The sequence below is a fragment of the Hippopotamus amphibius genome, chromosome 8, assembly GCF_030028045.1.
Source record: "Hippopotamus amphibius kiboko isolate mHipAmp2 chromosome 8, mHipAmp2.hap2, whole genome shotgun sequence".
NCBI lineage: Eukaryota > Metazoa > Chordata > Mammalia > Artiodactyla > Hippopotamidae > Hippopotamus > Hippopotamus amphibius.
Window position 1 is genome coordinate 80,446,900 of NC_080193.1, and position 27,448 is coordinate 80,474,347.

The 27,448-nt window shown below is 34.4% G+C and overlaps 1 protein-coding gene across 9 annotated transcripts in view; it reads right to left on the minus strand.

Moving 5' to 3' along the window:
* The window catches only part of AGFG1 (ArfGAP with FG repeats 1), a 69,736-nt gene that overhangs the window by 11,105 nt on the left and 31,183 nt on the right, over positions 1-27,448 (minus strand). For 6 of the 9 annotated variants that reach the window (XM_057744958.1, XM_057744964.1, XM_057744960.1 and 3 more), the window contains exons 3-9: positions 14,112-14,227; positions 10,704-10,866; positions 9,538-9,691; positions 3,570-3,689; positions 2,844-2,915; positions 1,288-1,497; positions 71-251 (exon numbers count right to left, since the gene is read on the minus strand). In XM_057744958.1, the coding sequence (XP_057600941.1) occupies positions 71-251; positions 1,288-1,497; positions 2,844-2,915; positions 3,570-3,689; positions 9,538-9,691; positions 10,704-10,866; positions 14,112-14,227 (1,016 nt within the window). The remainder of the gene's footprint in view (positions 1-70; positions 252-1,287; positions 1,498-2,843; positions 2,916-3,569; positions 3,690-9,537; positions 9,692-10,703; positions 10,867-14,111; positions 14,228-27,448) is intronic. The other 3 variants (XM_057744963.1, XM_057744961.1, XM_057744962.1) reach the window with 1 other exon arrangement.

The following is a 27,448-nucleotide window of genomic DNA, read 5'->3' on the forward strand; positions in this document are numbered from 1 at the left end:
AAAAAAAGTTTAAAAGATAAAGTTAAAAGATAAAACACAAAGCAGGCTAAGACAGACTAAGACAAGCTACCTGCTAGCATTACTTGTGGAAGTATATGCATTACTGGAAGTGGCTGAGGAGCTGAAAACGCTGTCCAGTTCTGCCAGGGCTGCATACTTGTCTGAAGATGCACTTGACTGACTGGGAACTGAAACCACAGAACTAACAGGAGCTTTACCTGTGGTCCCAAACCCACTACCCTGATCACCACCTGTAAGGAAACAAAAACATATTACATCAAAAATTTTAACTTATGCTTAACTTATGCTTTCAACTTACTGACCACATTTGCCATGAAACACGTGTAAATTTAAAACCTATTTGGAGCTTGGCAAATAAATGGACATGATTCTAGAATCTTATCTAATAAATAATCCAGAAAGTATTGGACAAGATTAGTGCTATACACACTACTCTGATAAAGACAAAATACTGTTTCTGTAACAAAAACTAAGACCCAGTACCAATAACATGTTTAGATAACACATGAAGAAATTCTCAAAGTGCTACGTTAAATCTGCAAGATGAGGACATCTCATTCGAGTGAACATACACACTCTTATGCTGGAACTATGTGAACAATCGATTAATAATATCATTTTCCCCAGGTTGTCCACAGAGCACCTACGATGTGCCAGGCACTGTTCTAAATGCCTCCCGTGCAACAACACACATAATATAACTCTGTAAGTTCAATGCTGTTACTACTATCCTCATTTTGGAGGGGAGAGGAGAAATCAGGCTCAGAGATCAGGATGCAGAATCCAGTCTGAAAGCAGACCCCCACTATGCTACGCACTTTGAGAGGCAAAAATACTAGCCTTAAGACCAAAACTAGGTATAAAAATACACTGTAAATTTGTTTTTTTTTATAAGTACCAAAATAGTAATAGAAAATAGTTAAAAATGAATATATCACAGAAACCACGAAATAATACCCTAGTCAGCTCTATTAATAGGATTTATTGGCCCTTTATGGCCTTTGTACAATAAAGCATGCTAAGACAAAATTAAATTTTTGTCAATTATTTTCTTTTAAATCTAGAAGTTTACAAATTAGTTTCTAGGCCTTCCATTGTGTAGTTATTTCAGATCCAAAATGTGCCAAAGAGTCAAGAAAATTTAGTGTAGACAAAACTTCTGTACAACTAAGAAAAGTATAACATCCTCAGATTTTAATAAATGCAACCAAATTTAGAGGACTGCTTAATATACAAATTTGTATTCGTTTGTTTAAAGCTTGATACCTTGACCAGCACTGAAGATATTGTCTAAATTGGCAAGTGCCGCATATTTGTCTGTAGTCTGTAGACCAGCTTTGTTTGCTGAAACTTTAGTAACAGCTGATGCTGTTTGATGACTCTGGGAAGTACTGAAGGTTCCAAAGTCAGCACTGGAGGATTTGGGGAAGTTATCAAAATGAGCAAAATTAGCATTTACTGATCCAGCACTTCCACCTGTAACAGAATAGACAGAAACTTGAAATCACTAGACTTTTCCCAATATCCTTTGATATGATCATTTCTTCCTCAATTAAGTGTTCTATAAGCAATCCTAAATTCTCAAAATTAAAAACTGGCAATTGGCATTCAACTTTAATCATCTACACATGACTTTTCATAATCTACAAAACTAGATTTTCAAAGGCCCTGGCAACATATAGGGCAACAAGTTTCTATGCGTAATTTTCTAACCTGGAATGAAGAATATAATTCTGTGAAGAGTGTCTCCATACTACCTAGTTTGAAACTGTTACTTCATAGAACATTCAGCTATATATACTATGACCTCCTACTAGTTCTCCCTAAACAAACTACACAGGTGAAATGCAAAATATCTTGCACTACAAAAGCTTTTGTAGTTCCAGTGGAGACCTGGTTGAAACAAATCCCAGGGTAGAGATTTAAAATGTTTTAAGACGTACTATTTTGATCCGAATTTCTTAAAAGATGGTCTTTGAGCTTTGGACTTATTTTACTTGAAGAGCTATTACTTAATTCCACATAGTAATTTAATGTACACACAACACCACAATGTTTTCAGTAAAATTATGCCCCAATATATATTATAGTTCAAGGAAAAATTATAGCACATAATATATAAATAATATAAATATTACATCAACTTTATCCTACTAAGACTTTAAAGACTGTTCTGTATTCTAGAGTTTTCCCTAACATACTACCAAAATACTAAAATCAGTATACATTCATTCTACACTTTTGGTGCTACACTTCTGATGTTGATTCTTTATGCCTAAACATTGGTTGCAGCAATCAAGACAGGAGATATAGATACAGATATATAAAAATATATAGATATAGTTATATATTAAAGTGAGAGCAAAGCACACTTTATAGGTATTTCAGAAACAGAAAGGTTACACCCTATTTTTTAAAAAACCACAAACACTTTCCAACAATTTTTTTATACATTCTAAAACAAATATTTTTCTTTCAGGAATAAAACTCTAGCTGTTTTTGATTAAAATTAAGTAATCTTTGTATTTAAAAGATTGTGATCTGTTACAAGGAGCTGTTGAACAAAGTGCATACCAAGCTTTCAAAATCTGTATGAAGAAATTTATTTCAAATTAATAAAAACTGAATTATTGAGTCAACTAACTCTGTTATTGTATACTATTGTGTTCTCTGAGTTAAACAACAGTGAACAGAGAGTAAAAGTGAGAATTTATGAAGGATTATCATTAAAAGATGATTAACTTCTATAATTGAAAAACCTATAAAATATAGCATAAAACATACAAATTAGTAAAAGATGCCTACTTGACAACAGAACTTACTGTTGGAAGCCTGGAGAGGAAAAGCTGAAGTAAATTCACCAAAACTGCAACTAGATGAAAGCATTCTAAATGCTGGACAGCCAGAAATTATGTAAATGATGAAATTTAAAGAAAAAAAAAAAAGAAAATTAAAAGAAAAGACTTTAAGACAATACAAAGAGTTAAAATTTGAAAGGAAAGTAATCAGCCAAAGATCTAAACAAGGGTTCAATGAGTTTCTGAAAATAATACAGTTTATGGGAGAGTACTCAATGTTTAAAGACCAATTCCTGCACAGAAAACTATTTAAAGTTTATTAAAGTGATTGTTAAATAGCCTACTCAACTAATAATATTTATTTTCTAAAGCTTCTTGCCCTGAAAATTACCTATGTTTTTAGTTCTATGGAAGCAATCAACTAGCTTCCTTTATTCAGAGCATAAATCATAAATGTGTTTTGTGAACCTAAAGAACTTTTAGTACTTTAATGACTGTGCGTAAGAAATTTAAGGAAGATTCATGTGCAGGAAAAGGAGAACAGATGTGAATTAGATAAAATACTAGTGTTCAGAAAAACAAACAAAGAAAAATATAAAGATTTCAGGTTTCCCCAGAGCTTTGTAAGACAGCACTATTTTAAAACCAGATAATCACAAAATTTAAGTTTAATTTTCCAAAACTACATCTAGAGAGTTTTACTTTATTTTTTTAAGTAAACATTTAAGCATAATGCTGGAGAAGCTCTACCTGTAGTTTGGGGCTGAAAAGAAGAGTGACTTGCTGTGGGGAAACCTCCAAAATTACTCGAACCACTAGAATGTCCAAATGCATCAAAGTTTGCAAAATCTGCATTGGCAGAATTCTGAGCTGTAAATGGTAAGGAACAATATATGTTAATGAACATGAAAATTATAAATGAAAAACATGATAAATGAATTTAAGAATTTTATGAAAGTTTCTATGTCTCACAACTTATTTTGAAGAGAATTCATTTAGAAATCAGACTTTAAATTCTACCAGTGTTTATTTCACCAAACTTCAAGCAATTTATTAAAGGGTATCCAGGAATTTCCAAAAACACTTTGTACAATGATAAATTTATACACAATAGCCTTTGAGTGACCTCAGGAATAGTACTGTAAAGTGACTCTATTAAAGGAAACTCTGAATTAAGAGCACTAAATACTTAGTTACAGTAAAGCAGAGATGCAGGATACAGAACACATTTGGAAAATTCAGATTTAAAATAGTGATGAGTGATTCATCAGTTATATGAATCTAAAATAATGATGCAAAGATGGCTTAATTACATCGAATTTTTTCGTTTTTTTTTTTTCGGTTGTTTTTGACGAAGTTTACTACTATGTCACATCATAGCATATTTTAAAAAAGAAAACCTGAGTGTATAAAAAGGACATGATCACCAAATAAATTGAAGATACTCATATTTTATTAGGAGCCTGCCATTTTAAAACATATATTAAAACTTAAGAAATGATAAAAACTAGTAAAAATTATAGCATAAGTGCATCTCATACCTCCGCGCCGCCACCCCTCCCCCCCCACCAGTGAAAAAGACCAACTGGCATTTTCCAACTGGTCACCAACCTAAGAACAAAATTCTAGGCTTCCCTAAAGTTAAATTATGTAAGGAAAACAAAATAATTCACAACACTTTTTTTAAGACCAAAACAGATGCTGGATAAGATTTTTATAGAGGATAAGGTAAGAATAATAAGTGATTGGTACGCAGGAAAGGGAATGCTAAGCAGTAAGAATGAAAAGCATGGAGAAAGGTTATATGTCACCAACAAAGTGAGTGAGCCACTTTAAATCCTTTGCAGGCAATTCTACTTCCGGGTAGTTTTTGTAAAGAGATAATACTACAAATGAGCATGGCTGAATCTAACAGCTAAACAATGTGTTTTTTAGTAATAATGAAAAAATTAGAAACTCAGATGGCCAGCAATGAGGGATCACTTAAATATATTATGGAACATCATATGATGGAATACAATGCAGCCATTTAAAAAAATCATGTAAAAGAATATTTAACCCTATACAAAAATGCTTATAGCAAAGTAAATAAGATAAAAAGGTTAATAATTTTCAGATACATTTTCACCTAATTTCATTAAACATGGTATTATGTGCATAGAAAATCTGCATTTTAGTTAAATCTGAGTAGTGAGATTTCAGGTAGGTATCATTTCCTTCTTTGTTTGCCTGAGTCTGCCAAGCTTTTCCAATGAATATGTACTTCACTTGCAAATAAAACAAAAAGGTCACTAAGCAAATAATTTTCCGTCAACAAAGTAAAACATTATTCTAGGAAGAAAATCAGGAAAACTTACAGCATTTCATGTAACTGCTGTTTTGTATATCTAAATGGGTATGACAGAATGGGGGGAAATGTATCTAAAGTAGACCCCCTTTTCCTACACACCTGTGCCACTTCCCTTCTACCGTCTTCACACCCACCACTTCTGACGTGTGGAATGCTGTACCCACATGTCAATGCTCACACTTTGTTCTTGAAAACCTTCTTAAAACACGTTTGTCCTAGCCCTCAAATACTACACAGAAGTACCTAAATTAAGAGGCTGCTTACTGCTTAACAATATAAACTTTGTATTTTCTAGACTCCCTACAATATTTTGTCTGTTTTTACTTAATATGATAAAATTCAACTTCTTTACAGGCTGAAATTTTACTTTCATCAAAATATAATGGAAAAAAAACTTTAAAAAAATATATAATGGAAGAAATATTAACAGGTAAAAAATAAATTTTAAAAATTAATTTCCTAAAAAATATTTTGAAAGAATTACCTATACCAGTTTAAATATAAGTTTAAACACAGTTACCATTTAGCATGCTGAGAACACCAGTAAGCAAGCACAGTTTAGTGAAAAGAGAATCTAAGATAAAAATCAGAGAATGCCATCTTAACATAAGTAACTATAAACCGCTGGATGAGTCCCTCATTTGTTCTGGCTTTATCAGTATTCTCACTAACAAAATGAGAAGATTCACTACACGGTCTCTACTGGCCAAACCAACACTATGATTCTACAACTTATGAAACAACAGAAATAAATTTTTTAAGAGCTTTGAAATACGAAGCCAAAGAGAAGAAAATTTTACTAAAAGACAGAATAAGTTTATTAAGGCCAAAATAAATAAATAGATAATACAACTATAAACCAAATGAATAGAGAACACGATATAGGAAATTCTCAAATTTAGAATGGGTTATATTCCAAAAGGCAAGTTTCCAAGTTTTTTGAACAATAAGCTGTACAGTTGAGAACAACAAATGAAATACATCTGCTCCTTGTAGAAACAGGAATTGGGTCCCTAAGCTAGTTTGTGACTTATAACCTCGAACATACATGACTATATAGTCTATAATAATAATATATATTCTACATTTAACTTATATTTAGAACATTATATGGGAATAATTTACATTTAACATGCTTGAAACATCACCAGGAAATAAAATCAGTTCAATGCAATCCATTTTGTTAGTCAAGCCTATTTTATCCCATTTATATTTTCCCAATGTTTTCCAACCAGAGCACCAAACACACTAATCAAATACCTATTCATTATAGCAAGACAGGGTTTTATAATACTTCTACCAGATTTTATTTGTAGACACTGAATCTACTGTCTTCAAAAACTGATTATAGTAACTTTTAAAATTTATAAAGTGTTATGGAATGAAACTTGGATAAACAACTTTGGAAATTACACACTAACAAATTCAATAAACAAAAATTACTATCTGGAGTCAAACAATCCCTACACTAATAAATTCAAACTAAAAAGAATGTGACAAAATAGTAAAGATGCTTTTTACATAATCTTATTCAAAGAGTACAAAGGAGTAAATTCAGCTTAGAATTTAAGGCACCAAGTTAATGGGCCTGAATATTGCCAAGAGTTGTCTTTATTCTTCAGTGAGAAACAGATACTCATGAGAAAGGGAGGAAAAAAAAACAAAAAATGTAGAGACCAGAGGATGGAAACTGACAACCCTCACCAAATTCAACTAACAAAGAGACTTTGCTTCACCTATACAAAATTTTAGATTATTTTTATTAATTCCTAACATTTAAAAAGAGAGCATTTCACATATTACATAACAAGATTTCATCCTTCTCTTAAGAGAAAATCAATGTATTTAGTAATCCTGAGCCTGTATTTCCATGTGGCAACAGGAGATTATAGACCATCTCCCTCTGAAAGGGGCACCGTGGTTCCTTCCACACTGCATTATATTCATCATTTGTGTTAAGCAGGTAGCAAGGCAATTGAGTTTGACATCCCTCATATAAGGTGTGGAAAAAATCAATTACAGGGACTTCCTAGGTGGCGCAGTGGTGAAGAATTCACCTGCCAATGCAGGGGACACGGGTTCAATCCCTGCCCCAGGAAGATACCACATGCTGCGGAGCAACTAAGCTTGTGTGCCACAACTATTGAGTCTGCTCTCTAGAGCCCGTGAGCCATGACTACTGAAGCCCGAGCACCTAGAGCCCCTGCTCCGCAACAAAAGAAGCCACCACAATGAGGAGCCCAAGCATCACAATGAAGAGCAGTCCCCGCTTGCTGCAACTAGAATAAACCCATAGGCAGCAACAGACTCAACACAGCCAATAAATAAATTAATTAATTTAAAAAATGAATTACAGTTTACAGTTCACAACTTTTGTGATATGTTTATTACTGGGCAAAATAACTACTACATTCTGTAGTAAATTATGTTTCTAACTGCATGCATATTTCTGCAGAGCATGACTTTTCCTGAACATAATACTGACCCTACCACTGACACACATCCACACACACCAACTTAGCCAGAACGTTCAAATAAAGAAGGGTAAAGACTTCTGGTTTTCAAGCTATCTGCAAAAGAACAGGTTTCCCTATAAAACAATGCTGGCCAGATTAGCATATCTGAATAATCACTGCTTGCTATTAAAGGTTCCATTTGTCGCATCAATCTGTTCAGGAGAAATTTTCACCTATTTTTTTTAAAATGATAATTTCAGGGCAAGAACTCAGCTATCAATGACTTTGTATCTGTGAACCACGTACGGAAAAGTAAAAATTCAGTGCTTGCAAAGGCTCTGGAAAAAGACTTATCAGACTGAACCATGACACTGATTTACACTTAAAAACTACTTAAGGTAAAATGTAAGAGGTAGCATCAACCATACTAAAAGGGAAAATAAATGAGTAATTTTATTAGCTTACTCTTGCAATATCCATATATATTTTATGCTCCTGGAGTCGAATGAAGCAAGAAAAGTGATCTAAGTAGTCATTTGTAAATATGAAAGAACTTCAGGCTAAAAAAACTATTACTCTCAGGTAATCTGACCTAACATACATGGTTACTAAACTACTTCCTCACAGACACATCTGTCCTACCATTTCTACCATATCTGGAAAAGAGACAAAATAGTTAAGATTTACGACCTTCTATCAATCTGATGAAACCATACATTTCTCTCTCTCTTAACATTTTCTAAAGTTAAATAATGACAATTATTTTCAAAAAGCATTTTAAGGGAGTTATTGAAATAATGAAGTTAATCATGGTACAAATTAGTCTGTGGTGCTGCACTGACTTGTCTATTTTTGGCTAATATGGTTACACAGAAATGTGTAACATTAATTCCCTGACCTGCGAATATTCACAAATTGCATTCAGAGATCAAAAAAACAAAACAAAACAATAAACACACACACAGGAAACATGAAATAAGTTGAAACTTTACAAAAGTCTGGCAGTTACTTATCCATCATTTCGAATTATATTTCCATAAAGCTAAAACTGATATAAACACAGAATATCCATAAGTTACAGAAGGTTCACTCTCTATTCACTGAGTCTTCCATCAACTCTTTCAGCCACCATTCAAAAAGCAAGAGGTGGGAACAGAGAGCTGGGGCTCCTGTCTGCTCAGAGAGGGAACTGCCTTCCTACCTGGTGGATGAAGAAAGAAGAATCTCTTCGGTTTCTTTCTGAACTTTCGCTGCTCAGCTCATATAAAAAGATGGAAAACCTACCATAGCCCCAACAACTTAAACTTCCTTATTTCTTACCCTTTTCAGTATAATCTCTCTTGAAACAACTCTTCATACTAGGATCCCTTTTTAAAGCAAACACACACACACAAACACACATAAATCACACCATAACTTCCTTCTGTAGCATATTCTTAGAAAATGTTTCTATTGGTATTTAAAACAAAAAAATTCCTTTAATGCTTGATAGAAAGACATGTGGCTGAAGAGTAGGTTTTCTATAATTTTCCAAACTATCTCAAACAGCATATTTTTGGATGCATATTTACATGATATACTTTGTACCATTATTATCCAACTATAAGCCAAGATGTGAAACTGAAAGGGGAAAAAAAAGGGGGGGGGGGAGGATATCATCACAATTTCATAGGTGAATAAAAGAAGGTAAAATAAATCACAAAATACAAATAGGAAATCAATTCAGTAAGCGCTGGTTTCTGTTATATTATAAATCAGTGAAATATATACATGTAAAAATATAAAGCAAAGTTTCAAATTATCAAATAAAACTGCTTCAAAATGACCAAAGCAATTCTTAAATTAGTGCTCTACATTTAATTTGATGATTATTAAATCACTCTGACAAAAGCTGTTGGGAAAAAACACTTACCTGCATGACTGTTGAAATGTGCAAAGTTAGCAAAATTGGCTGTAGCTGTTGACTGAGGTGCTGGAGCAGCAAAGATGTCTGAGCCAAGATCACTTAAAAGGTCAAACTGTTTCTTTTCCTGCTGCTGCCCTTGAGAGCGACCTACAACAGGGGACTATAAACCACATATTAATTATAAAGAGCTTCCAGTCAGATCTGCTAAATTTCTACAGAAATTTAGCTTAAAACACAGTTTAAAGATTACATAATCTTCTATTTGTAGAGTTTTGAGTACTTTGATGTTTTCTGAAAAGCACAAATTTTCAACATCTATTCCCATATTATCTTTCGATTTTTTTTTAAGTACAGAGTCAAAAGCAATGAAATATAATTACAACAGTTGTTACACCTCATGACACAAGACAAACTTACTGCTAAGACAGTATGATAAGGCTTTCATAGAACAAATCTTTTATCCATGGGAAGAGTTACATTACACTAACTTTACGCTTCTCTTCTTTTTAATCCACCTTTGATGAAAATGGAGCAATTTATCTAGATGCCCTAGTATACGCATTATTAAAAAGTGGAATTTAATTCAAATAGTACTATGCCTCAGAATCATTCTTGTGTAGGACAGACATTATAATGCCACACAGTAACAGATTTGTTACAGCTCAGCTGACTGTCATGAAGTATAGAACCATAAACTCTAGACAGCAACTTCTGAAAAGACTACAGTCTATTCAGTTTTTTAGAATAAGTTATGTAATGCAAAGGCATCTGCTGCGTTTCAATGATAAATACACTTCACAATCAGGATGGGGAAAAAATTCTATGCTTGAGAAAGCCTTTCCTGTAAAAATATATCACAGAGGCTATACTGTTCTAACTCTGATGGTCACCAGAGATTCATGTTTTACCACTGTATGTTTTATGATATTAATAGATAGCTGTAACAATGCTCCTGTATACCTTTACAAACTCGTATTCACAATAGCAAAAAGAATAAAAATAGACACACTCCAACCACTTAACCAAATATCTTTTAATGTATCATAAACCATTAGCACATAATGCTATTGGTATACAAGGTTATACAACTGTCTTAATGAATTCCCAAATGCATGGTACTCAATCCTCCTTAAGTAGAAGCCTCTACAAAGACTTAAAAAAAAACTACTCACCTGACTAGGTGTGCCCTTATTTAAGTGCAGTGCTGGTGCTGAATCTCCTAAAAGAGATTTCAGTGGTTTGACCTCAGGTGTGCTGCTTGTGCTACTGGCAGAGGATCCTGAAATGGATGCATGAACTGATGCCACCACTTTGGCTTGTTCTGCTGGGACATACCTAAAACATATGAAAAGATGAACAGTCAGTTAACTAAGTAAGACGCAGGGAATACTAAGATCAAAAACAGTAAGTTTAATTCTAATTTTGTACAAGACTATTTCAATATTAATCTTATTTCAAAACTCTCTTAGAATTGATAACTTAGTTAGACTACATTTAAGATATTCAGAGAAAAATAAAGACTAACCACAAAACTTGTTTCAATTATTTACTTACAGTTTTTCTAAGATAATAAATACAATATATTAAATAACTGCTTTTTTTCAAAAGAGGACTTGTAGTTAATCATGATGACAGTTAACAGCTCTAATTTTTAAAAACCAAAGTATTGTAAAATCATAAATAACATGTGAATACAAAGCAGAAGGAAGCAAAAATGTTTATTATGTTACAGTTAATAGCCCAAAGATTAATAACCCAATTTTTAAATGGACAGAAGCAATTCACCAAGGGAGACATAGAAATGAAAATACTTGTAACCTAATAAACACTTAAAATGACATTCACATTTGATCTGAGTACAAACTTTACAAATTTTGTTACTCTCTATTAAAATACATAAATAGGTATACTCTGTGCCCCCGAAGTGCCATTTCCAGTAACTTATCCTTAGGAAATAATTGGCTAAGTGTACACAAATAAATGTATGTGTAGGTTACTACATCACTCTTTTAAAATTTTAAAAAACTGGGCAAGAAATCAAAATCCATCAGGAGAAAAATGTTTAAGAGGATTATGCTAACATCTATAAATGATAATAATACATAGCTACTCTGTCTTGACTTGGAAAGATGTCCATAACATTTTACAGGTCTTTCATGTTTGATCCCAGTCATGTAAGGACTCATGGGATGAAGGGAGTAAAGGAAGGAAAGAGAGGTAGTAAGAATATAATGCCCAGATATTGGCAATGCTAATCTCCAGGGCTGGGATTATGTAAGAGCTTTTGCTCTCTGTATTTCTGGGTTTTGTTCTACCTACCCTCCTTCCCCATATCACACAGGCTGGAGAAACAGAAAAACTGTTTTTCTATTCTGCTCCAGAATCAAAGTTCAACTCCCAGCTCCATCACTCAATAGCTGTGAAACCTAGGGCAAACTACTTCAACTCTCTGTGCCTCCAAATTTTCTTCTAAAATACTGAAATATGGTTGCTATGAGGTATAAACAAGTTAACATTTATAAAGTACTCGGAACAATTGTTAGCTACACAAGTGTTCGCCATTATCAAATTATATAATAATCACAAACAATAACGTGCCCTGTATTTTCCTGTATATGGGAGAGATGAGAACAGGAATTTATGCTTTCCCATAATTGGGCCTATCAGTGATAATGCCAATTTCTGAGTATAGCCAAGTGTTATTAAAGGATAAAATCAGATAATGGTCTTTGGCTCAAAGGCTTGGTTAACTAAAAGTAAAAAAGCTAAGCATGTATAGCATAGGAAGTGAGTCTGAAAACTGGTTAAAAGAACAATTTTAAAATCTCTTTAGATGACAGCAACACCCTCGATGTTTTAAGTGCAGGTGCTCATGGTGAGGATTTTTAGGGAGACTGCATTTGGATTGCGCTTACATCAGGTTAAAAACCCACTGCACCACTCTCTAGTTTCATGTCACAGGTACGCAGGAGGCTGAATTTAAAATGCACAGGTCCCAGCCTACCAGAATGTTGGTCACTCCCTCTCCCCTACCCACCAACTGAAGTTTGTTTCTCAGGATGGGGAAGATAACACAAATTATAATTATATGAGGTTTGCAATTATTTGTTTATGGTTTGAATGAATAGGTATTGTTATTTTTATTTTGTTATTATTATTATTAATGTGGGGGGGGGGGGCTCCTGGTTTTAATTCTATTAACTCTTACTCACACAGACTTTTCAAAGCTAAACTATCTGAAATCCCAGCTAAGTCCTATTCAAACTAACTCTGAGCTGGTAAAAGCAAAACTGTTGGGAAAAATCAAAACTTAGGCCAAGGCTATCAAGGAGAAAGGTCTTAACTACAAGATAAAAGGTCTAGGAAGTTAAGAACTAAAATGATAAAAAGGTAATTATACACTTCAAGAGAACCATTTATGGCCCCATGTTTTCACCATCACCCCATCTTCTAAGTTTTTTTCTTTCTTGAACTAAAATCTTACTGGTATGTTTTCTTCTATATTTGCACCTAATGTTTCTAGCAATGCTGAATATGTCCCTGGCAAAAATTAGTCTCCTCTAGAGAACAGTAAGAATACAAAGTTCACAGAACATACAAATCAGAGCCAATTCTTTCTACTACTTTCATCTAATGAAAATAGAGCTATCTCACTCATAGCCACACCAAGTATTCCCTCAACCAAAACAGGCTCTTGAAGATATTCTTTGGGTTAAAATATACCTCCTCAGGGAAACAAGAGGCCATGTACTTTCTCACTGTCTAGTCCCTCTATTTGTGACTCCCTTTCTCATCTTCTTAACCCCCCAAGAATGAAAATATACACTACTAAAGTTAATAAATATATACTATTGAATAAAGTAAATAAACAACCAAGAATTCATCATTAATATGTCTTAGTAAACGGACTTAAATTATACTCACAGAGCTAAAAATGAAGAGCTCAAAGTAGTTGAACACTACTAGTTCTACGAATATACCCCCTGCTCTGCTTTAAAAGGCTTACTAGCCATATGCACACCTGTTTTAATTCCTTTTTAGAAATTAATATCTGACAGATTTAGTTAAAAATGTATAAAATCTTCTTTCTTAACCAGGTAGTAAAATGACTTCTTGGATGGGCAGTGAGGGATATTTTGAGCAAAGAATTACTGTAACATGCAATTAAGTGAATAGATTGCTTCATCAGTGCTTTAGCATAGTGCCTAGTATATAAAAGATATTAAATAAACACTTGCTAAATGAAGGAAGATTTTAAGAAAGGATGCTTTATAAGACTAAAATGTCTAGAGAAGCTAACAGGTTTAGAAGGAAGAATCCCTAACTTCCCCAAAATGGGCAGGAGGCCTGGTGATAAGAAACAGGTAGATGCTAGGCAAAGATGAGTTAAGATAAAGCAGAAGTAAAGGTTTGTGGAAACCAAATCCAATAAAAAATGAAAGTATAATGAATATCTACCTATTTCCTTATTTCCTATCTACCTACCTACCTATTTCCTCCCTTCCTTCTTATTACACTAATCTTACCCGTAATTAATGTGATTGGAGGAGGCTTTGCTCTAAATACAACTATTCACTCACCATCTTTTCTTTTCATATTTTTCTTGAAGGAACTCTTTCACTTTTTGTGGATCCCTGAAGTCTGGAATTGCTGAAGATCTATCATCAAATAATCCTAGCCAAATCTGTTTACAAACCTTTGAAAAGAATTGTGAAAAAACAAAAGTGTTAAAATTCAACATCTTAATGAAATGTTAAGAGATAATTAAGATTCTTTCAGAAAGCTAACCTATTTAATTTTAATAATATTGCTTTCAATGAGGATATTTATCACAATGAGCAATGAAGTAACGAAGGCACTAAATTTACTTTAATGCTACAGCATGCAATAAAATCTTAACAGCATCACAAAGAACAACTCCTCAAAGGGAAACAAATAGTGAAATGGGATTTAAGAGGACCTCAGAGTGTTTGGTCTTAGAATAATCATAAACTGTAAACCATTAGCAAGGTCATGTAACCTTTATGAATCTCAGTTCCTTCACTCAATAAAACAAAGGAATTAGACCAGTGGCAATTTCGTGAATCCTTGAGGTTTAAAAATCAACCAAAAAGAACACATAAAAAGTACCAGAATCATAAACAATTTGCTATTAAAGTATAACGTAACAAAAATACAAGGCAGATACAACTGTAGCTTCATAATTACCTCCTATGCTTTTTTCCCCTAAGGGCTAAAAAATGAGAATCTGAGATTAAGTTTTTAGTAAAATCAAAGAAATGAAATGATATGGAATTCAAATAAGACACAAAGCATAAAGAGAACTATAAAGAAAAAATTTATAAAGTGGGCTTCATAAAAATTTAAAAATGTTACTCTTTAACTGGGACATTTGTAGAGACATGGATGGACCTAGAGACTGTCATACAGAGTAAAGTGAGTCAGAAAGAGAAAAACAAATATCGTATATTAACACGTATATGTGGAATATAGAAAAATGGTACAAATCAACCAGTTTGCAAGGCAGAAATAGAGGCACAGATGTAGAGAACAAACATATGGACACCAAGTGGGGAAAGCAGGGAGGGTTGGGGGGAATGAACTGGGAGACTGGGATACCAAACTGTACATTCTAAGTATATGCAGTTTATTGTACGTTAACTGTACCTCAATAAAAGTTCTTAAAAAAAAAAAAAACCTTCTGCTCTTCAAAAAACTTAGAGTGAAAAGGCAAGCCACCAACTGATAAAAGGTAGTTACAAAATGTATAAGAACTTGAATTCTTAAAACTCAGTGATAAAACAGACCAAAAACCAGTATTTCTTTTTAAAGAGTGCGCAGAAAATTTGAACAGACACTTCACCAAAGAATATATATAGATGGCAAACAAGCAGTCCTACATCATTAGTCATGTAGAAAATGCAAATTAAAACAACACGTAGACCCCACTACATAGACACCCATACATACCACTACAATGGCCAAAAACAAAAAGACTAAAGGAAGACAAAGTGAGGCTTTTTCATGAACTATATTAATCAGAAATGTAACAAAGAAAATGCTTCATTAGAATTTCCCCTGGAAGAATTTTCCTTCTCTCCTCTACAGACCATTATTTAACTCTCTTGTGCCATTTGTAAGTTTTTTTGATACAGAAGAGTTATTTTTGGAAGTTCTTCAGAATGAAATAAGTGTATGATTACTGAGATAGCTGGTGTCTGACAAATATTTATTACAGTAATCCAGAAATAAATACTCTAACCAGGGGATTAAAAAGAGTGATCATATCATATGCTGATGAAAATGTGGAACAATCAGAACTCTGAAGAATGTACAAATGGTACAACTAGTTTGGAAGACAGTTGGCAGTTTCTTAAAAGTTAAACACATACCTACCATATGACCCAGCCACCCCACTTCTAAGTATTTACTCAAGAAATATAAAGGCACATGTCCATACTCAGATTTGTACACAAATGTTCACAGCAGCGTTACTGATATTAACTCCAAATGGAAAACAATCCAAAAGTCCATCAACAGGTAAATGGATTAATTTTGGAATATACTATTCAGCAATAAAAATGAACAAATTATTGACACAAACTATGTAAGTAAACCTCAAGATAATTAAGCTGACTGAGAGACGTCAGAACCTCCCCCCCCATGCACACAAAGTACATACTATGTAATTCCATTTAAAATTTTAGAAAATGTAAATTTATCTATGGTGATGGAAAGCAGATCAGGGGATGCATTACAAAGGGGCACAAAAAAACTCTTGGGGATGATGAAAATACATGTTATCTTGTTACTGTAATGATGGTTTCACATATGTCAAAACTCATTAAATCGTACACTAAATATACACAATTTATTATAAATTGCTCCTCAGTAAAGGTAAAAAACAAGTCCACAAATTTCCAGAATTATATTACTTGGAAGAATAACCAGTCATAACACTGTGAAAAGAACACAGTATCTAACTTGAAAAACCTGACAAAGATGTGAGAAATCAGAGGTGGAAAAGCAGCATCCTTCTCAAGCTTAACCTGCTCACTGAAGTAGGTAAGGGAGAAATAAAGACAGGAAAAAAGGATTCACCCTTTTCCTCTCTTATCATGTACCTCGAGCAAGTTTCAAAACAGCATTTCCTTGTGGCTCCTTCCTCCTCCAGGCTCAGTACAGGTACTATAAAGTCATTAAGGCAGTACAACTAACACAAATGAGGCCTAGATGAAGGCACAATCTCATCATAAAAACATTTCAGTGGCAAAGCCCAAGAAGTGCAGATACCCAGGAATGATAATGCAACTCACACCAGAAATGCTATATAAACCCTGGAGAGGGCCAGCTTCTCCAATAAATATTTAGCTACTTTCAAAAAACCACATTATCTGAAAGGACACATGCACCCCCAATGTTCATTGCAGCACTATTTACAATAGTCAAGACATGGAAGCAACCTAAATGTCCATCAATAGAAGAATGGATAAAGATGTGGTATATATATACAATGGAATACTACTCAGCCATAAAAAAGGATGAAATAATGCTATTTGCAACAACAAGCATGGACCTAGAGATTACCATACTAAGTGAAGTAAGTCAGACAAATATCATATTATATCACTCATATGTGGAGTCTAATTTTTAAAAAAATATACAAATGAACTTATTTATAAAATAGAAACAGACTTAACAGCTACTAAAAACAAACTTATGGTTACCAAAGCAGAAACGTGAAGGTGGGTGGGGGATAAATCAGGAGCTTGGGATGAACAAACACACTACCATATATAAGACAGATAACCAACAAGGACCTATTGCATAGCACAGGGAACTGTATTCAGTATTCTATGAGAAACTATATGAGAAAAGAATGTAAAAAAGAATGAATATATGTATATGTATAATTGAATCACTTTGCTGTATGCCTGAAACTAACACAACACTAAATCAACTATACGCCAATAAAATTAAAATACTAAAAAAAAAAAAAAACCACACACACACAAAAAAAACTCACATGAGACTCTCCTCAGGCAGACACCTGACAAATGATTATCCCAAAATGTAATTTTAAAAGACTTTGTGGCTTTACAATTACATTCATACAGGGAGAACTGGTAGTTTCTAATTATTTTAACTTAAAATTTCCCAAGTGAGAAAACAAGAGACATTTGCTCAAAGACTTATTAACTGTAATTGACAGAATTAGTTTAGGGCACTTCATGACATTTAGTCTTTGCATTCCCAAACCTCTACTAACTAACATATACAATTTTTAAACTAAAAACAATTAATGAATAGTAAATAATAAACACTGATACAAACATAAAAAGGAGATGTGTTAAAGAGATCAAAAAATTACTATCTTGGCACTCATCATGGAAATACAAAGCAGAGATAGAGTGCTTGATGATAAACTTTATAGATATTTGACATTAACAGCCTGTAGGAGTCACTCAAAATTCTGTACTAACTGCTGGTTGGTTCTGCTCCTTCTCTCTGACAGGTTAAACTGCTAGGGAAAATCATTAAAACTCACTGCTTGGGTCCACTACAAATTCATGCTATCTTACTATGATGTTGTTAGCTCTTATTTCTGACTATGCTACCCCACAATAGCTATTTTCTATATTGCTCAAAATCCTAACTATACTTGCCACTCTTGGCAGCTGAACTCTTCTTACTCAAGTGAAGTGGCTCTCAAAATGGGATTCCCCAAATTTCCTGGACTGGCAGCAGCAGTGTAACCTCAAAACCTGTTGCAAATGCAGATTTTTAGAAGCCACCCAAGACCTATGAAATCAGAACTTCTGGAGGTGGTACCCATCAATCTGGTACCTTCAGGTGATTGTGAAATAGGCCAAAGTTTGAAAACCAATGCTTTAGTAAAATCTAGCCCGGCAGATGGAAACTTCCTTTCCATATAAATACTATATATAGTTTTCAGCATTTCTCAAATTTACTTAGCCACTAAACCTCTTCTTGGGCAAGATTCATTAAACAAAGACAGTGTTCCAGAAATACATCTAGGAAAATGTCACAGTGTCTATCTCCTTTTGATCCATTCACATTTTAGTCCCGGAAAAGTTGGCTTCTGCTCCTACCATTCTCCTGAAACTGCTCTTTCAGGTTTGTAGATCTGCTGATAGGAAAGTATAAAGTTCTCTTTTCCCCACGTTGTTTTTTTGTTTTTGTTTTTTTAAGTAAAATAATAAACACCATCAACTGAAAAGGCAGGGTTTTTCAGAGTTGAAGGAAAACGGATGAGTGAATCAACTAAAACTGCAGGCAGCACTAAGGTTTTAAGTGAAACTAGTCAAGACAGTTATGTGTTTTCCTCCAGTCTCATCTGGCTGTTTAGGTACAAAGTAGGTAGAGTATTGGCTTTAATCAGGTAAAATACAACAGGAGTTAAAATGAGTGGTTATAACAACAGACCACAGAATCAAAGCTAGGTTAAAAAAAATGAAAACACGGTAAGGCTGATCCACAACCAAGAAATTTAGCGTCAGTGGACTGAAGGTCTTAATGGTTGTCCCAAAACTGTTGGAATCAGAAATTAGAGGGAATGAGCTGGGAAGAGAGAAGCAGTGGTGGTCAGAGAATAGGATGCTTACACTTGAAATATGAGAATTAACAGAGTTACAGATAAAGTCCAAAATAGAATGAAGGATTACTCGACATAAGTAATTAAAGAATTCAGGAGGCTGAGTTATCTATGTGGACACTGGGATTGGCAGAAATGATTAACACTAGTGGAAAAAAGACATTCAATATGTGCCAAAGTCTATATGGAACGAGGGGGGCTGACTGGTATGACTGCAACAGGATGACAGAGCAGGTGATAAATTCTACTGACAAGAGGAATATGGGGCTGGGGGCCTTGAAACATCACTGAGGAGCAAGGAGGATACCTAAAAGCCGTCATCTGAAAGGGCTGCCATATATGATGGAATTCATTTTGATGATTTCTTTGGGGAGGTGGATAATTAGTTTTAATTACAGAATAATACAGTTAAGTGTGGTGGTTAGGAGCCTAGACTAGGCAACCAGACTGCCTTAATGCGAATTTCAACTCTGGTAAGAGAACCTGCTTCATTGAGATGCTGGAAGGGTTAAATGAGTTAATATGTTTTCCACTCAGAACAGGTATATATAAGTGAATTTTAAATAGTATTAGTTATTACTGCTTTGGGGCCTGGTATCTTATGCGGTTTGCAGTGGTGTGTTATGTATGCAGTGATGAAGTAATAAGCAAAGACTGGGAAGTAGACGTTTTACCAGAAACACAGGAAACTGTGGGTCTCTCTTCATTCCTACTGCACACAGGATCAAAGTGGTCTTAATGGAAAAATCACCCTCTCTGAACTTCTACAGGACTTTGTAACCCTCACATTAAACTTACCACAAACTGCCTTGTATTAGAATTACTAAGCATGTGTCTCGCCTACTTCTCAATTCCCCACAATGCTTAAAACAAAGGGTTATGCCACATTAAGTGTTCAGTAACCAGGCTGATACTACTCAAAACCAGATCTTATAGAGGAATTAAAAATAAAATCACACATCAAGCAACAGAATAAATTCATGAAATTGTCAGAATAATTTTTTCCCTTTTTCTAGTGCTAATTCACTTTAGAATTGCAATCACAATAAACACTGACAGAATCTAAAATATTTTAAAGTATATTTATCAGTCAGGGTTGCCTTAGGAAACAGATGACACACTCAATTTGGGTAATTTGAGAAGTTTAATGGAGACTGTTTAAAGCGTAGGTAAGCTGTAAAGAAATCACAAGTGAGAGAATAGTGTCCCAGGGTGAAGGCAGAAGGAAAGGAAGTGGCCAGCAACCTTAAAACAAAGGCAGGGACGTGATGGGAGCTTTGACCTTCAATGAAAGGAGATAGCCAGGCTACAGAAATCCCACATGAAAGAAATTAAGAAAGTAAATATCCTAACCTTTTCCTCCTTCCTTTCTGTGATCTGCTGACAGTGTTCTGCATCAGCTGAACCCCACCAGAAGCCAGGGGGCAAGAAAGTCTATTTGCATATTCAGACAAACCAGGTGCTTGGAGACAGAACAGGGTAAAAACTAGGGCTAGAGAGACAGATGAAAGCTATGCAGCACTGCACCTAAATCATGTTAATAAATACATGCAGTGCAAGCAATTAACAAACTCAATTATAGGGAACACCAAAAATAGGGAACATCCATACTAATTTTCAATCACTCACATATAAAAGGAAGAGTAAGAAAGCAGGGTTGCATCAGGCAAATGGATATGAATAGAGGTAACATGTTACAGTTTTTTTTTAACTGCTTTATTTATTATTATTTTTTTGAGATACACCAAGTTCAATCATCTGTATTTATACACATATTCCCGTATTCCCTCCCTCCCTCGACTCCCCCCCACCCCACCCTCCCTGTTCCAGTCCTCTAAGGCTAAGGTATCATCCGTCATTCAACTGGAGCATGTTACAGTTTCATAATCCTCTAAGGGACAACAAAATAGAGTGGAAACTTGCTGGAATGGATACTTACCTTTATTCAGACAACCCCTTATTTTCATAAAAGAGATATAAAGAATAAACAATGTGACATGACTCTGCTTGCAACCTCTAGGTCCAAAGATATAAAAATAAGGAAAGGACAGAAAGATATTCTGAAATTAGAGAAAACTTTTTTCATTAAGCCAATCTATACCTATCAACTAGAGTTCAGGCTTTTCTTTGCCCTTTCTCTCCTCAGCAAAGAGATGGAGGATTACTGCCTTCTTCTGTAAGATATAATTACAGCAGTTAACAATACTGCCCATAAAATATAGGAACAAATAACAGGAGACTTAACTGAAATATTCATGAGCAAGTAACTAATACCCACTTTTTGGAAGCAGAGAGAAAAATTTAACAGGAAATAACATTTGAAGCTCTCTGGAGAGTTACCATGGACTTATACAAATTCTACCAGCAACATACCATTTTGCCCTAAAAGGGAAAATAAGGGGGATTTTTTGCCTTATTTTGTCTTAAAAACTTACGATCAGAAAAAATATCTCAAATATATGTCATAATTTAAGTTACATACCGAAAAAAAAGTACATTATTAAAATTTTCTATATTCACCCAGTCTACACAAGCATGACACTGCAAATACTTCTAGGTCAACAGCCAACAGGTATTTCTCAGTGATGGCCTATCTATAAAGGATTTATACTCATTAATAATGCTTAAAGAAATAAAAACACTATTCATATGCCTTATGCAAAGAAAGAGATAGTCTCGCATTTATATACATCTTTTTAGGACTGTATGGTATATTCCACCTTAAAATTTGGTTTTAAATGTTTTAGCAAGAATTAGAACATATGCAACTGAGTCACTGAAAACAGGCACACACAAGCTCTATGTGCAGACCACTGAGACACCAGAACCTTTGTGAACCAGACACACAAATGGGTATGTGAGGGAGTATTAGATGTATGAGACATCAAATTCAATTTATTTAATCCCAGTTTGTTGCTCCTGTTTTTTAATTTAAGCACGAACTACATTATAATGGCTTCCTTAGCATACGAATCAAATTCATTACCACCACCTATTTAGGCCCCATAGGATCAAATCCCTGATTAACTCTCCAAACTCATCTTACATCATCACTCTTTCCAGCCACAAAGGTCCCTTCGTAAAGTCTCCCCTGACCACCCATTCCAAAGGGGCAACATTCCTCACACCAAAACTCATATACACGTTATAATGTATTATTTATTTTCACAGCCCTTCATCTCACAACTTCTAAATGAAAATTTCACGTGGCAGGAACCTTCTCTCTGATTTGCCACTATTTGTATTCTCAGTGCCTGCCAAACATATAGACACTCATTTGCTGCATGAGTGAAAGCAACTTCCTAACAGCCCTGAATAATATGTACGGTAGAAATTATGTTTTTTTCCCTTTGTTCCATCTAAAATATACATGCTGACCTAGAACATTTAGCTTACCAACTTATGCAGAAGTAATAAATTCACTGATCCAAATTCTGAAATCAAATTTAGGCCAAAGGTTAGCAAATTACACCTCCCAAGCTAAATCTGGCCTACAGCCTGTGTTCATAGCTGAAGTTTCACTGGAACACAGCCATGTTTGCTTGTTTATCTACTGTCTAGGGCTGCATTGCTGGATAGTTGCAACAGAGACTGTATGATACAAAAGCCTAGTATTTACTATCTGGCTCTTTATAGAAAAAGTTTGCTGACCCCTGACTTACCTGCAACATGGACTTACTATGATACCATCCCAGCATTTAATTACAACAATGATTTAAATAGGATAATAAAATAAAAGCCTGTTGTTGAGGTATGTGTGATAATGTGCATGGTGAATAACAGAGAAATGAACATAAAATGAAAGAAGCCTTTCCCTGGGGGAAGAACTTTCCAAGAGTGAAGACTATATAAGGGCCAATTTATTATACATACCCATTCACTTGAGAATAAAGGAGAAAAGTACCAGAGGTTAAGTTTCAGGGAGAGAGTAACAGACATTTAACACTTGTTTTCAAAATAACTGATAATTACAAAGAAACAGAAAAGATAAAAGAAGCAAATATTTAGGACAGGAGAGAGAAACTAAATGAAGTGGAAATAGCAATAAAACTTAATTGCAAGTTTTTGTGGGTTGTGAAGGAGACCAGCAGCTCTAATTCAGACACCTATAGAGAAGACTTAGTATATACACAACTCATAGCACACACCCATGCCTTGTTTCATTTAGTGTCTCTAATGTCAGATAGAATTGCATTCCAGGTAGGTTGCAAAGAACCAAAACCCAGCCACATTTGATCAGATAAAACAAGTTGATGCAAAGTGAACAGTAACACTTAAAACAAAAATTTTATGGGAACCTGTGATGCAAACAGGAAGCCATCTGGGACCTAGGCAGTCTGACTACCTGTTTCCTAAGCTCTTCTCCACACCCCCAGCCCCTGCAAACACATAGTTTATCACTTTTGCTTCTCATACCATATCTAATCCCTGCTCTTGCTTATCTCAGTACATTTTTTTTCCTGTTTACTTGTTAAGACTGCGCATAGCCCAACTACATACTGCTTTTTCGGTTAAGTGATTCATCTTTTCAGTCCAGCCTCTGTGAACCTTAATTCAATTTCATACAAGAGAAAGGATCTGATTAGTCCCTGGCCCCTTGAGTTAGGCATCCATTCCTGGTCCAATCAGCTGTGTGTTGTGTGTGTTTTGTGGTTTTTCCAGGAGAGGGAGCCTTCCCTCCTCTCTTCTTTCAGTAAGGAGCATGAGCTTGGTAAGCAGCCCCATCTCCTAAACAGATGTTTATTCAAGAATGTGCTTTGTAAACTTTAAACATCCTTATAAATGTAAGATTATATTAGCAAAGGGACAGCAGTTTGGAAAAAGATTATCAACTGCCCTATTTTATTAAACTAAGATGGCATATGTAAATTACCCTGTACATGTAACAAAACAACTGCTCTGCCTTTTAATTTTGTATATGTCTTAAGTTTCCATGTTTTACATAGTTAAATCTATCAATTTTTACTTTTTTGATTTCTTCTGTTGCTTTTAGTCTATAAAGTCCTCACACATTTAAATGTTAAACATGTAGTCAGCTATTTTCTATTAATTTTATGGTAATCACTTCTTTGTGTTTTTTTATGTTCACCCCCAAGTGTATACATCCTTATTAAACACTACCATTTAGTTTTGCCTGCTTTTGGTTATGAAATAATCTGTTTTACAGAAAAGTTGCAATTGTAGTGGAAAGAAGGCCCATATACTGTTTGCCCAGAGTCTCTAAGAGTAACATTTGCTTTATCATTCTCTTTCCAAAAAACATTTTGGAACCATTTAAATTACAGACACAAACCCCTAAATGTGTATCTCCTAAAAATAAGGACATTCTTTTATATAACCATAACACAATTATCAAAATCAGGAAATTAACACTTTTTATTATTACTATCTAATCCACAAACTAACCAATTATCTTAACAGTATCCTTGATAGCAAATGGAAAAAGTTCTTCAGGTACAGTATCCATAATTGTCTTGTCTATCACGAATGGTTCCTTAGTCTATTTGTCTTTAATGACCATGACATCTCTGAAGAGTACAAGCCAGTTATTTTACATTATGTTCCTTAACTTAGGTTTCCTCATAATTAAATTTATGTTATGCATTTTGGAAAGGAATACCACATAAGTGATGTTGTATCTTTCCCAGTGCATCATATCAGGAAGCACATGATGTCAATTTGTCCCATTCCCCGTGACGTTAACTTTAATCACCTGGTTAAAACAATACAGGCCAGATTTCTCCATAGTAAAGTCACTATTTTTCTCTTTAAGATTAATAAGTATCTTGTAGGGAAATACTGTGACACTATTTTCTATATTTTTATGGCTTCCTTTATGGCTTCTTAACTCTAAAATTTTTCTGAAATTTATTTTGGCATACCATGTCAGTTAACATTCTGACTCTCCATTTACTGAATAACCAATTCTTTCCACACTAGACTGCTGAACTTTATTTTATAATTTCATATGTGTATTTAATATACATAAAGATTACAGTATATCTCAGGATCTAGTCTACTAGGCCCTGCACTAGTTTCTGAAAGTTGTAATTAATTACTTCAAGTTTATTGCAAACTACTGCTTATACAGATATATTTAGTATGTACTAGAGCCAATCTTATTTACTCTTTGCTTTATAAATTCTTTCCAGCTAGTTTTACTTTTTTGAGCTTTTGGATAAACTTTAGAACCATTTTCTAAAAAAGGTTAAAAAAAAAATTCCCACCAATGTTTTGGTTCCATTTGTTCTAAATTTAATTTGTGAAATCTCTTAAAGCAAGGCACTCTCATTCCCTAAGATAGTATGAATCTGATAAGCAAGCTTGCCAAGAAGGAAAAATTACCAAAGGTTTATGTTTCTCTCTCCTTACAGGGCAAGTTTTACATTTTTTACATTTTTCAGAATATAACAAGAACAAACACAAAGGTGAGCAAGGGAGGAGAAAAGGCAAGTTGGTCTGATACTTCATTTAGCACTGAATATTAGGAAGTTTTATTTACTTGTCTTGATGTGAAGTATGAACTGTTTGCAGATTATCAATGGTTTAGGGACAGTGTCAACACCAGAGCACCATCTCTAGCATGAACACTGCTCATCCATTGTTTAGCTTCATCTAAGGCTCAATGATAGTGACTGATTTGGACTGACACTCTATTGTCTGGTTGTCCTGGTGACTGAAGGCATGCATTCACCAAGCAGCTGACTAAGGTTGGGAATGTAGCCCTTGGCAAAGGAACAGAAAGATTAACTGGCCCAAATATAAAACAAGTCTCTGAAGTAAACTTGATCCGTACCATATTCTACAGAAATCAATCATGAGAAGAAACATTTAGTTTTCTTTGAATATTTGCAAATACACAGATGGCTCACAGGTTAATATAAAAAGAGGAAAAGGAATATTTAGGCAAAGCTCTTCTAAGTAAAAAAGATTTGCAGAAGTGGTAAGTTACAAGTAGGTTTCCAAAACAGATTCATCTAACTGTCCAAAGGGGACAACTGAACATCAACAAGAATAACTGTTACTAAAATAAATCAAATAAATAATTTCACTGTGATATATATATATGACCAATTTAGTGTACACACACACCCCCACCTTATTGGTCACTGTTGGAACGTGCTACAGAACTCATTTTGAAAACAGTTAAATACTGAGGACCACAAATGACTTTATGTGCACCATATCTACTGATATTTATAAGAAACAATTTTAATGTACTTTTTAAAAAAATTTTTTAGCTTTATTGAGATATTATTGGTATATCATATAATTCACCTACTTAGGGACTTCCCTGGTGGCACAGTGGTTAAGAATTTGCCTGCCAATGCAGGGGACAGGGGTTCAATCCCTGGTCCAGGAAGATCCCACATGCCATGGAGCAACTAAGCCAGTATGCCACAACTACTGAGCCCACGTGCCACAACTACTGAAGCCCACACGCCTACAGCCTGTGCTCTAGAGAAGCCACTGCAGTGAGAAGCCCATGCACTGCAATGAAGAGTAGCCCCCACTCATCGCAACTAGAGAAAGTCTGCACACAGCAATGAAGACCCAACACAGCCAATAAATAAATAAATAAATTTCTTCAAAAAAAAATAATTCACCTATTTAAAGTGTACAATTTAATGTTTTTAGTGTATTCATAAGAGTTGTGTCAGCAGCACAACTCAATTTTAGGACATTTTTATTATCACCTAAAGAAATTTCATATCCATTAGCAGTCACTCTACATTACCCCTACCCCCACGTCTTAGGCAATATTAATGTACTTTTAACAACAACAAAACTACTATATATTAATGTAACTAACTTTTAATTGTACAAATAGCTATATTTTCTAAAACAAAAGCACTGCTTTTACATTTTTACAAATCTAAAATTAACACCTGTTTAAATAGAAGAGAGCTGATTTCTCATCAAGTTCTGCATTTTTATGTTGTGTAGCTTCTGGAAAACTCCACTGTACACTTATGAGACTGGGAGTAAACACAGCAAGTCAAGTCTTAAAATTATTATTTAAAAAAAGATTTGACCTCACAGAACCCCTGTAAAGGTCTTTCAAAGATCCCCTCACAGGTTCCCAGACTAAGTTATCACCATTTTACAATCCCTACTAATGGATGTAAGCATGGAGTATTAGCCACCCACGCACCCCAAGACACACATAAACACAAAAATGTGTCTGTCCACAAAAAACAACACCCAACCTATGAACTACTGAGTCTTCCCCCTTCCCTCAATTAAATATGAATCTTATGAAGCTACTAGATCCGACTATCGAGTTACAGGTAACTGAGA